This window comes from Homarus americanus, unplaced genomic scaffold (assembly GCF_018991925.1).
Source record: "Homarus americanus isolate GMGI-L3 unplaced genomic scaffold, GMGI_Hamer_2.0 scaffold15287, whole genome shotgun sequence".
Lineage (NCBI taxonomy): Eukaryota > Metazoa > Arthropoda > Malacostraca > Decapoda > Nephropidae > Homarus > Homarus americanus.
In genome coordinates this window covers 1-13,272 of record NW_024714918.1, presented here as the reverse complement: position 1 = coordinate 13,272, position 13,272 = coordinate 1, and the positions used below count along the sequence as shown (strand labels likewise).

At 40.6% G+C, this 13,272-nt stretch overlaps 2 protein-coding genes across 2 annotated transcripts; both read left to right on the top strand.

Moving 5' to 3' along the window:
- Positions 1–9,087: 9,087 nt before the first annotated feature.
- Positions 9,088–9,939, top strand: LOC121879748. The gene has a single exon (XM_042386521.1). The coding sequence runs from the start codon at positions 9,088–9,090 to the stop codon at positions 9,937–9,939; it is 852 nt and encodes a 283-aa protein (XP_042242455.1).
- Positions 9,940–9,984: 45 nt separating this feature from the next.
- Positions 9,985–11,520, top strand: LOC121879739. The gene has a single exon (XM_042386509.1). The coding sequence runs from the start codon at positions 9,985–9,987 to the stop codon at positions 11,518–11,520; it is 1,536 nt and encodes a 511-aa protein (XP_042242443.1).
- Positions 11,521–13,272: the final 1,752 nt, after the last annotated feature.

Below are 13,272 nucleotides of genomic sequence, written 5' to 3'. Positions count from 1 at the left end.
CAGCCATTGGCGATACTGAGCGTTCAAGGTCGTCGGAGGGAAGAGAGCGCTCCCTGCACATAGCGAGAGTTTGTGGAACTAGGCCTATATGATATTAAATGTAATTTGCCGAATTAATAATGATGCGATTCATGAAGTTAAGGGACTATTATTGAATTTGAAATTATTATAGATCGTTTATCAGTCTGAATAATGTTACGGGTGTCCCAAGGAGTTATTAGTTAGGCTGAAAATATGTCACGTAAGCCTAAGCTAACGCCTTGAGAGGAGACGCGACGCTGGCTGGTCCTCAGTCACGGGGACCATTCAGACAAACAAGACGTCCCTGCGCGTCCGTCACAGAAATAGTCACGTGGCCTAGTCACCTGTGCTGCGCTATTGCAGTATAACAAGTAAGTCTCATTCGATCTCAGACAGGGTTAGATAGGGCAGTGGTAAAGTAAACTAGAGCTAACAGAGAGTTCATTTCAGGGTTTCCGTTAGAACCCACTTGACCGGAGTTGACCGGAGTTGACCGGAGTTTGACTGCGAGAGATTGACTGCCGTTTGAGACTGCCGTTGATGATTGAGGGTGGCGATTGTCGCCATTGGACCGATCAGTGTAGGCCTGTCACTGTTTAGCGGGGTATCAAAGGATCTCTTGAGGGAATCTAGCCGTCTGGGTGCCCAGCTGACGACGGGACGATCGTTGGGGCATCAGCCCTCCTCTACCTCGGCTCACAACCCCACATGTCTCGAGCAGCTTAGTGAAACCCTCTTGCTAACGGGAAGCTAAAGCTTCTCTTAACTGTACAAGGTCTGATTGGCTCACTCCCTTCCGCTTTATGGATGTACCGGGGGTAAAGTGAAGCTAGCTGAGTGATACAGGGTCGCACACTGAGACCATGAGTCTAGGGGATACCTAGAGGAACATTTTATCTCCCTTATTACGGGTGTATGTTGAGTTGGGTGGAGCATGGTTCACGGGTATTGGTGGACCCAGTAACAAACCAATAATAGTGACAATATATTTGGGTGTAGTTAATACCATTTCTCAGTTACTGATATTATCTTGACGTGTGTAGTTTAATATTTCTTAAAACAATTTTGATAGTATTGTTTTTTGAATGTTTGTGTCATTAAGTGGAACCAGAGTGATACTGTGATTAGATTCTTTTAATGCATCTAAATTTTCTTCATAATTCTGATCTCAGGTATAACCTTTGTTCCCCAGAGTAGTGGTTAAGTTAGGTTAGGAAGTGTGCATCTGTTGGGGTGATATAATTTTGTTGAGAGCCCTTAAGGCCTATTCATTGTGGAGTATTTAGTTTCTTATTTTTTATTACCATTTCCTCAGTGACTGATATTATTTTGTTGAAAGCCCTTAAGGCCTATTCACTGTAGAGTATTTAATTTCTTATTTTTTATTACCATTTCCTCAGTGACTGATATTATTTTGTTGAAAGCCCTTAAGACCTATTCATTGTAGAGTATTTAATATCTTATTTTTTATTACCATTTCCTAAGTGACATATTATTTTGTGAAAGCCCTTAAGGCCTGTTTCATGTGTGCAAGCAACATTTCTTAATAAATCAAATTTATTGTTGCCTGAGTTTCTAATAATTCCTATATCATGTATAACTTTTATTCCCCAGAGTAATGTTTTAAGTTCAAGTTAAGAGGTGCGCATATTGGTGTACCATTATTTGATTGTGTTTGTAGTGTTGGAGGGAATATAAGTGTCTAAATTTTACAGTGTGTCTCATTCATCCCAGTCACAGACGCTATCCTTCCACGGGTCACGGATAACCAACTTGTTTTAGTAGATTTATAATTTTTGCGCTGAAGTTCGATTTTTTCAAAAAGCTCACCGCTGGTCAACATCATATATCCCTAATAAAACCCCACCCAGTGTCCCAATATCAAGAAACTTTTTATAGAACTGATCCCAAGCCCACCCATGACCATAAGAATATCTTAATATTACCATTTCACAAAAATTTCTCACACATTCCTGCACAGCTAAAAACCTGGAACGTCAATGTGGCATTTAAAAACTCATGCACTGTTAAACAAATGTTAATCAAGAACTCCCCCAACAACAGAATTGGTTGCATTTATAAAGTTCCTTGCAAGGAATGTAATATGTTTCACTTAGGCCAGACAGGTAAAGATCTTGCAACTAGAATTAAACAACACAAATACAGTGTTAGGACAGGCCAGGAATCCAATGCTCTGTTTGTTCATTTGAGGGATAACAAGCATTGCATTGACTGGGATAATGCCTCCTCAATATTACCATGTAATTCAATTGATAGTAGGAACATCATAGAATCTAGTCTTATTAAATATACCGAAGCATTCAACATGAATTTGAGTAACGGCATGTACAAGCTGGACAATTTTGTAATTAAGAAGATTTGTGATCAGGTGAGAAGGCCGGGTCACTTGACCATCTGACCTGACCACCAACCGTTGTGTGCTATTTAAAGATTAGTTGGGTCATTACCTAATTCCTGACCATTGTGGACCTGGTCTCACCCTCCTCTGTATATATATACACCTTGGTTTGTATTACTCTCTCTAGTCTGTACTCACCCCTGAAGATGTGAATTACACGAAAGCGCTTGGGAACTTCGTGTTTTCTTCTTTCCTTGTGGTTATCAGCATATATATATATATATATATATATATATATATATATATATATATATATATATATATATATATATATATATATACATACATACATACATACATACATACATACATACATACATACATACATACATTACATAAAGATATATATATATATATATATATATATATATATATATATATATATATATATATATATATATATATATATATATATATATATATATATATATATATATATATAGTATTACTTCTAACGTAGCGCTTCACTTAACGCTATCATATACGTGCTCAGAGCCTAACTTTCACTTAACGTGGATTTTTTCCACATATACGCTGTGAGTGTCCGGCTCGAGAGCTATTTTTAGATTCGCCCCACCCCCCCACCCGCCACCCTGCCTGACTGCCTGTTTTAGCTCATAAAATTCATACAAATTACCCGGTCAGAATATAATTTACATTGCTGGAATTCTTACAATTTGGTGATCATTTTGAATATAAACATCATAGATTTTGCATTAGACATACAAATTTTAGATATAATGTTTACTCTCAGTAAATATGTTAACTTTTGTGCAAAATATATGACATTTATATTCAAAATATTCCTGGTCTTACAAGGAATCCAGCAATGTCAATTGTATTATCCTAACTTTAGTTTCGAGAAGATGATATTAAATTTAGTGGCTTCTCCCACATCTCCTGGGACGGTGGGGGGAAGGAGGGACCGACCGACCATTTGTTACCCCGTGAAGAATATATATTTTTTTTTATTAACTGAAGATATTTTTTTTAGCTCATAAAATTCATACAAATTACCCGGCCAGAATATAATTTACATTGCTGGAATTCTTATAATTTGATGATCATTTTGAATATAAACATCATATATTTTGCATTAGACATACAAATTTTAGATAAAATGTTTTCTCTAGTAAATATGTTATCTTTTGTGCAAAATATATGACATTTATATTCAAAATATTCCTGGTCTTACAAGGAATCCAGCAATGTCAATTATATTATCCTAACTTTAATCTGAGGTATTGTTTAATACAAAATGTTAAAATTTATTTTTTTCACCCACTCTTCTCTTGAAGGGAGGATTGGTGGGGGGTGAGGGGGAGGGTTGGGACTGACCGTGAGGTTGGAAGAGGGGGAAAGCAAGGTGGGGTACTTTGATTGACCGATAGTGTCCTGAAGAATTTTTTTTTTCATTAACTGAAGATATTTGTTTTAGCTCATAAAATTCATACAAATTACCCGGCCAGAATATAATTTACATTGCTGGAATTCTTATAATTTGGTGATCATTTTGAATATAAACATCATATATTTTGCATTAGACATACAAATTTTAGATAAAATGTTTTCTCTAGTAAATATGTTATCTTTTGTGCAAAATATATGACATTTATATTCAAAATATTCCTGGTCTTACAAGGAATCCAGCAATGTCAATTGTATTATCCAAACTTTAGTTTGAGGTATTATTTATTAAAATTTAGTGGTTTTCCCCAAAAAATTTCTCAGAGAGGGAAGAGCCAGCAGTGTAGTGTGGGAAGAGAGGGAGGGAGTTGAGTCCATTATTTGAATGGACATTAACTTGGCGACTGTATTTCTCTATTTCTCTTAAGTATTAATTGTGTGCATGTACCATCATAAAATTAAGATGTTATTTTTACTACAACATAGTTATGTGTCTTCAAAAAGTGGAGTTTGGGGGTCGGGCCGGTTTCTATTGGAATTAATCCCATATGTTCTGTTGTTCACTTAACGCGGATTTCACTTAACACGGGACCCTCTGGGTTCTATTGACCGCGTTAAGTGGGGTACAACTGTGTGTGTATATATATATATATATATATATATATATATATATATATATATATATATATATATATATATATATATATATATATATATATATATATATATATATATATATATATATATATATATATATATATATATATATATATATATATATATATATATATATATATATGTAACCGGTCGGAATTTACTGGACTTTAATTTCTCACTTGACTTGGGGTTTATTAAAAATTAATAGATGGTAATGGCAGTGGAAGCGCCCCTTTGAGAAAAATCCCGAACCAGCACAAGAACACTTAAATCTACTAAACAAAATGAATTGTCCGTGACCCGTGGAAGGATAGCGTCTGTGACTGGGATGAATGAGATACACTGTAAAATTTAGACACTTATATTCCCTCCAACACTACAAACACAATCAAATAATGGTACACCAATATGCACACCTCTTAACTTAAACTTAAAACACTACTCTGGGGAATAAAAGTTATACATGATATAGAAATTATTAGAAACACAGGCAACAATAAATTTGAAGTATTAAGAAATGTTGCTTGCACACATGAAACAGGCCTTAAGGGCTTTCACAAAATAATATCAGTCACTTAGGAAATGGTATTAAAAAATAAGAAATTAACTACTCTACAATGAATAGGCCTTAAGGGCTTTCAACAAAATAATATCAGTCACTGAGGAAATGGTAATAAAAAATAAGAAATTAAATACTCTACAATGAATAGGCCTTAAGGGCACTCAACAAAATTATAGCACTCCAACAGATGCACACTTCCTAACCTAACTTAACCACTACTCTGGGGAACAAGGTTATACCTGAGATCAGAATTATGAAGAACAATTAGATGCATTAAAAGAATCAAATCACAGTATCACTCTGGTTCCACTTAATGACACACACATTCAAAAAACACTACTCTCAAAATTATTTAAGAAATATTAAACTACACACGTCAAGATAATATCAGTAACTGAGAAATGGTATTAACTACACCCGTAATAAGGGAGATAAAATGTTCCTCTAGGTATCTCCTAGAGTCCTAGACTCACGGTCTCAGTGTGTGACCATTAATATACTCAGATAACCTCAGTGTACTCCCAGTGCGTCCATGGGCAGGAAGAGAGAACGCCAGCAGGTGTCTATGGCCAGTAGGTAACACTTCTAGCTGACCGAGGACACGTGGTGTTCGAGTGGTAAGAACTGATCACCCACTGCTGATGCTGGTCCCGTCGTTTTAGTTGTCGGGAGCACTCGTTCACTCAAGAGATCCTTTGCTACCCCGCTAAACAGTGACAGGCCTACACTGATCGGTCCAATGGCGACAATCGCCACCCTCAATCATCAACGGCAGTCTCAAACGGCAGTCAATCTCTCGCAGTCAACTCCGGTCAACGCCGGTCAACTCCAGTCAAGTGGGTTCTGACGGAAACCCTGAAATGAACTCACTGTTAGCTCTAGTTAACTTTACCACTGCCCTATCTAAACCCTGTCCGAGATTGAATGAGACTTACTTGTTATACTGCCATAGCGCAGCACAGGTGACTAGGCCACGTGACTATTTCTGTGACAGACGCGCAGGGACGTCTTGTTTTGTATGAATCCTCCCCGCGACTGAGAGAGAGGCAGCGTCGCGTTTTCTCAAGGCGTTAGCTTAGGTCTACGTGATATATTTTCCGCCTAACTAATAACTCCTTGGGACACCCGTAACATTATTCAGACTGATAAACGATCTATAATAATTTCAAATTCAATAATAGTCCCTTACTTCATGAATCGCATCATTATTAATTCGGTAAATTACATTTAATATCATATAGGCCTAGTTCCGCAATCTCTCGCTATGAGCAGGCAGCGCTCTTTTCCCTCACGCGACCTTGAACGCTCAGTGTTACCAATGGCGGGGCATTCGAAATTACTCTGAAATTTCTGAGTATTATATATATATATATATATATATATATATATATATATATATATATATATATATATATATATATATATATATATATATATATATATATGTGCAAGTAAATCACTGTAGGTGCGCGTGATCTAGGTATAAGCTGATAACCATAAGGAAAGAAGAAAACACGAAGTTCTCAAGCGCTTTCGTGCAATTCACATCTTCAGGGGTGAGTACAGACTGTACTCACCCCTGTACTAGTAAACTCACAGACTGTACTAGTAAGCTAGTTAGCATAGCATAACCAAACAGCCTTGCAAGGACCAATAGGTCTGTATATAACACTGCCCTGCATAGTTTTTGAGGTTTGTGTATTATTAAGCTTTTCTGGGTGTATTTTGCATGCTGATCTCAAAAATGTTATCCATTTTGCTCAATCAGGTCAGAATTTTGTGTTATAGCATTTTAAGCGGAGATTCAGGTAAAATATTGGCATTTTTCGCTCAAAATGGGGTCCTCATATTCGTTCATTAAAAAAATCATCCGAGACATTGGCAAGCCTCACAGAAAAGATTTCGGTCAGTTTTAATGCCCTTACGATGCATTTAAATACACCCACGTGCTCGCCGGCCATTTAAATGTCCACCATGACACAAAGGAAAAGAGTATATGTCCGTGTTTTTTTGCATATATTTTTTCACAATTAAATTTCTTTTTCATCTGGTGGTACATGGCATGTTTCCTCTGTCTGTGGGATAGTCGAGCAGACAAGCAGCACTACATGCAACATGACTGGCCTGCAAGAAGTGGACTTACTCCAGGTTCTCACAATGTTGTTGCCCATGCTCTGGTGAATCCGCAGAACATTCTTCTTCCGCCACTGCACATCAAGCTCGGTCTGTTCAAAAACTTTGTAAAGGCACTGGACAAAAAAAGCCAGGCTTAAAATTTTCTGAAAGAAAAATTTCCAAAAGTCAGTGAGGCAAAGCTGAATGCAGGAATTTTTGATGGCCCTCAGATCAGAGAGCTTTTCAAAGATCCCAAGTTTGATTGCAGCATGGATGTAAATGAGAAGAAAGCCTGGCATGCCTTTAAGTCTATTGTCTCCAATTTTCTTGGCAACTACAGAAGTCCAGAGTATGAACGAGTTGTTGAGGACCTGCTTCTGAGCTACAAAGTTCTTGGTGCACGCATGTCCATCAAGATGCACTTCCTCAGCTCCCACTTGGACTACTTTCCAGAGAACTGTGGTGATGTGAGTGAGGAACAAGGAGAACGCTTCCATCAAGATATCCATGTAATGGAGGAGGGGTACCAGGGTCGCTGGGATATCAACGTGCTCGCCGACTACTGCTAGTGTCTGAAACGGGACGCCCCAGACACCAACCACCAAAGAAATTCTCTGCGACAGCCATTTATGCAGGTCTAACTGTAAAGGTATCTATGTAGTTGACATATTTTGGTCCTATGTGTTGTGGTTACATTTCTTATGATATATTTTGCATAAAAATTTTGACATCATATTTAAGAATTTCGATTTTTTCCTAATTCCCATAGCATAAAAATCTGACCTAATTGGGCAAAATGAATGGCATTTTTGGAATCAGCACGCAAAATACATAAAGAATCAGCTAAGAAACCCCGCACCTCATGAATTTTTTTTCAAATGCAGCCCAGTTATGCGTGTGCACGTGCTAAAATGACCTAGTATATTTTACTAATGTCTCATTGTCCATGGGTTTTCTTACAGTTTGGCCGAACATCTGCAGCAATCTGGTAGATTCCATGCCCACCAGATTGCATGAAGTTATAGCAGCAGATGGAGGTTGGACACGATATTAACCTGTGGTCAAGAATTAAATCTTCGCCCACGACGGTGCCTTGTAGGGGGTGGCGGGGGAGTTAGCTCTCTGGTGTAACCTCGTTGGGGCCCCATAGACTATGTGGTTTTACGTCACTTTGCATAAATATACTTACAAAATCTATGCATTAATATGCATAACTCTTGGGAATCTGTCCAGACATTAAATATATATTATATCCTGTTACCGCAAGCGGTACATAATTATGATGACATATAAACAAATGTTATGTTAGGCTGTAACTCACAATGTAGAGTGTTGAGATGGTTGAAGATGAGAGGCCCAGGAGGAGGTTGGAGGGTGTGAAGGGAGTTTGTTTATGTATAATTATAATCACCTGACTCAGCCATAGCTGACCAGCCAGGGGGCCAGGCTATAGGGTGGGCATTTCAGTATAGCTACCCATATCTTAGAGTCAACACCTACCCTGGCTTCTCTCTAGACTTTCAACACGTAAGTTTAATTAGTACTTATTGTGTACACAGGTAGACTGTGTCATTGTTTTTGTGTTAGACTAATTACATAGCCATGATTGTTATGTAAATATATATTGGATTAAACATTTATCACCCGGTGTTGAACCCAAATAAGCCAAACAAAGTACGCATAGCTTTTGACCGTGTAGCCAAACACAAGAGGACATCGGTGAACGATCAGGTACTACAAGGTCCAGACTTCAACAACAAATTACTTGAAGTCCTGTTTAGGTTTCGCCAAGGAACTACAGCCATCATGGCAGATGTGGAGGCGATGTACCATCAAATCCATTTAGCGCCAGAACATCGAGATCCGTTAAGATTCCTCTGGTGGGAGAATGGGGACCTGAGTAGAGATGAAGATGCACATCTTTGGTGGGGTGTGGAGCCCTTCATGTGCAACTTACGCTCTCCGGCGCACATTCCAAGACCACAGATCCGAGTTTCCCGACATGGTGGCGCAAGCAGAAGTCAACTTCTACGTTGACGACCTGCTCATGTCGCTGGACTCATCAAATGAAGCATCAATGTTAGCGTGTCAGCTTCGAAGACTGTTGGCGTGTGGAGGATTTCGGTTAACTAAGTGGGCCAGTAATCACAAAGGAGTGTTGGCTACCATCCCACCGGAGGAGAGGCAAAATGCACTGAAGGAAATTGATCTGAGGCAAGACAAATTGCCAATGGAGCGAGCCCTGGGGGTTAGGTGGCTCCTGGAAGGTGATCAGCTCGCCATCAAGGTGCAACCAAACTCAAGGCCAGCGACCAGGAGAGGAGTACTAAGCCTGGTCAGTTCTATTTATGACCCACTGGGGTTCGTGGCTCCATTCATCATCAGGGCTAAAATATTATTTCAGTGTGAATGCAGGCGTCGATTAGGGTGGGACGAACCTTTGTCGGCTGTTAATCACACGACCTGGAGCACCTGGCTAGGAGAACTGGCCCACCTAGGGAAATTAAGGGTACCCAGATGCCTAAAAACAGCATGTGCTAAAGAAATCATCTCGGCACAGTTGCACGCCTTCTGCAATGCATCGCAGGCTGCTTACGGTGCGGTGACCTATCTGAGAATGGTAGACTCTGGCGGAAGTATCCAGTGCTCTATCGTGCACGGATGGGCCAAGCTGGCCCCACTCAAGCAACTGACAATACCAAGGCTGGAACTTTGTGCAGCTGTCCTGGCAGTGAACGCTGATCGACCGATTCGCTGAGAAATGACCATGACCATACACGAATCTTATTTTTGGACGGATAGCATGCTAGTCTTGCAGTACATCGCCGATTCGAGCAGACGATTTCAAACGTTTGTAGCCAACAGGATAGCAGTCATACAAGAGCTGTCAAGAACTGACCAGTGGAGACATGTCGGCACATCGCTGAACCCAGCAGATGATGCAACTAGGGGATTACCTGTCCTGGACCTGGTTGCAGGATCTCGGTGGATACGAGGTCCTGACTTTCTACTCAGTGTTCAAGAACGGTGGCCAAAGGGAAAGGAACTGCCAGCAGTTCTGAACGACTTACCGGAGGTGAAACGCGAAGTACACCAGAGATCTGTAGTTGCTCTGGCAGTGAGCAAGCAGTCAAAGTGGTCCCTCGCCAAACTGTGGCTCAGGTACTCATCATGGCACCGCTTGGTGAAAGGGGTGGCATGGATTAAAAGGTTCATTTGGTGGCTTGGGTCCAGTACAAGGACCTCAGACCTGCGCCTCAAACTGAAGAGGCTAAGCACTGAGGAACTACAGTCGGCTGAGCAGACAATTATAAAATTGGTGCAGAAAGAGGCTTATGAGAAAGAAATCCAAACTGTCATAAAGGGTGAGCTGCCGAAGGACAATAAGCTATATAAACTGGAACCTTACTTGGACGAGCGAACGTTGCTCAGATCAAAGGGAAGAATTAAAGGAACCCTTCTTGGGCGAAGTGGTGAGGAGCCAATCTTGCTGCCTAGAGACCACCACATCAGTGAAATCATAGTGCGGGAGATGCACGAAGAGAGAGCCGGACATGCCGGACGAGAACACACGATGGCGTGTGTGAGGCAAAGGTATTGGATTCCCCAGGGCAGACGCTTGCTTGATAGAATCATACGATGCTGTGTAGTGTGCCGACGGAACAACTGGAGAAGTCGGCATCAAAGGCAAGCTGACTTACCAATAGATCGTGTCACTCCTGGAAAGGCTCCATTTGCTTACACTGGAACGGACTGTTTTGGTCCATTCATTATCAAGGTAGGGAGGAAACAGGTTAAGCGCTGGGGATGTCTGTTTACATGTCTAACTATTAGGGCTGTTCATCTAGAAGTCTTGGCCTCATTAGACGCAGATGCCTTCCTCAACGCAATAACAAGGTTCTCACGACGCAGAGGTACACCAGAGCGTATTAGGTCGGATAATGGGACAAACATGGTACGGGCAGCCAAAGAGCTCAAATTGGCAGTGAAAAGTTGGGAACAAGATGACAGACTCAGAGGTGCCTTACTGAAAGCAGATATTGACTGGGTCTTCAATCCACCAGCTGCCCCATACATGGGGGGAGTATGGGAAAGGCAGATTCGCACAGTGAAGAAGGTTCTGCAGGCGATTGTGGGCTCACAAGTTTTAGACGATGAACGTCTGCAAACACTGTTCTGTGAAGTGGAAGCCATAGTTAACGAGAGGCCAATCACCCCAGTTCCAAACACGCCAAATGAACCAAAGGCTCTCACTCCTGCTGATCTTTTGCACTTAAGTCAAAAGGGTAATCTTCCCTTAGGTGGAAGGTCAATAGGCGAATCATACCACAGAAGGTGAAAGCATGTCCAGTACCTTGCAGATCAATTTTGGAAGCGCTGGCTGACGGAGTACTTCCCTCAACTCAGAACTCGACAAGTGCATTTCAGACCACGGAGCAACTTTCGCCCTGGTGACCTAGTCATTATAGCAGAAGCAAATAGTCCACGCAACAAATGGCACCTTGGTCGAGTGATGGAAATCAAGGCTGGCGAGAATGGACTTGTCCGACAGGCAGTGGTTAAGACGTCGACGTCCACAATGCTGCGACCTGTGACAAAATTATGCTCGTTGGAGGGAGCAATGGAAAGGGTTAACGGAGTCGGCCAGGAGAATGAATTGGGTGTCCACACACGAAGATGGTGATGTGCGAACGTCAAAGGACCGAGATGTCCTAAGGAACTGATAAGTACCACAAGCCTGAGGGCAGCTTAGTCACAAGAATGTGACAAAGTTAAATACCACCAGCCTGAGGGCAGCATAGTCACGAGAACGTGACAAAATTAAAGATAAATACCACCAGCCTGAGGGCAGCTTAGTCACGAGAATGTGACAAAGTTAAAGTTAAATACCACCAGCCTGAGGGCAGCTTAGTCACGAGAATGTGACAAAGTTAAAGTTAAATACCACCAGCCTGAGGGCAGCTTAGTCACGAGAACGTGACAAAGTTAAAGTTAAATACCACCAGCCTGAGGGCAGCATAGTCACGAGAACGTGACAAAGTTAAAGTTAAATACCACCAGCCTGAGGGCAGCTTAGTCACGAGAACGTGACAAAGTTAAATACCACTAGCCTGAGGGCAGCATAGTCACGAGAATGTGACAAAATTAAAGTTAAAATACCACCAGCCTGAGGGCAGCTTAGTCACAAGGACGTGACAAAGTTAAATACCACCAGCCTGAGGGCAGCATAGTCGCATGAATGTGACAAACTTAAGTATCAAAGGCCTGATCTGGTCTTGAGCGTGAACGCTCAACGGAGTGGGTGTTACAGCAAGCGGTACATAATTATGATGACATATAAACAAATGTTATGTTAGGCTGTAACTCACAATGTAGAGTGTTGAGATGGTTGAAGATGAGAGGCCCAGAAGGAGGTTGGAGGGTGTGAAGGGAGTTTGTTTATGTATAATTATAATCACCTGACTCAGCCATAGCTGACCAGCCAAGGGGCCAGGCTATAGGGTGGGCATTTCAGTATAGTTACCCATGAGTCAACACCTACCCTGGCTTCTCTCTAGACTTTCAACACGGAAGTTTAATTAGTACTTATTGTGTACACAGGTAGACTGTGTCATTGTTTTTGTGTTAGACTAATTACATAGGCATGATTGTTATGTAAATATATATTGGATTAAACATTTATGTAAGAGTGCCTATGTATGACTTACTTGAAATACTAAATGAATTGTATTCAACAGGTTTGACCGAATTATAATGTTCGTGTACGACGTGAGAAGTATTATTCACCCTCTAACCGTCTCATTGGCGGTTACATATACTACAATAATCACATAGATATGTTTACAATGTTTATGCATAATAAATGTGAAAAATGTTTTTTGGGGTTTCAATTAACCAATAGTCATGCCTACAAAACAATCTTGATGCTCTAAGTGCATGTATGTGTTAAATAACGAGTAACTGATCCACATTATTTTGGTAAATAAAGAAATGAAAAGCAAGCACTTAGCCATATGGATATAGTTACACGGAAGAAGGGAAATAAGGATGAACCATGGTTTTGATGGAAACAATGTGCTCTGGGACGATG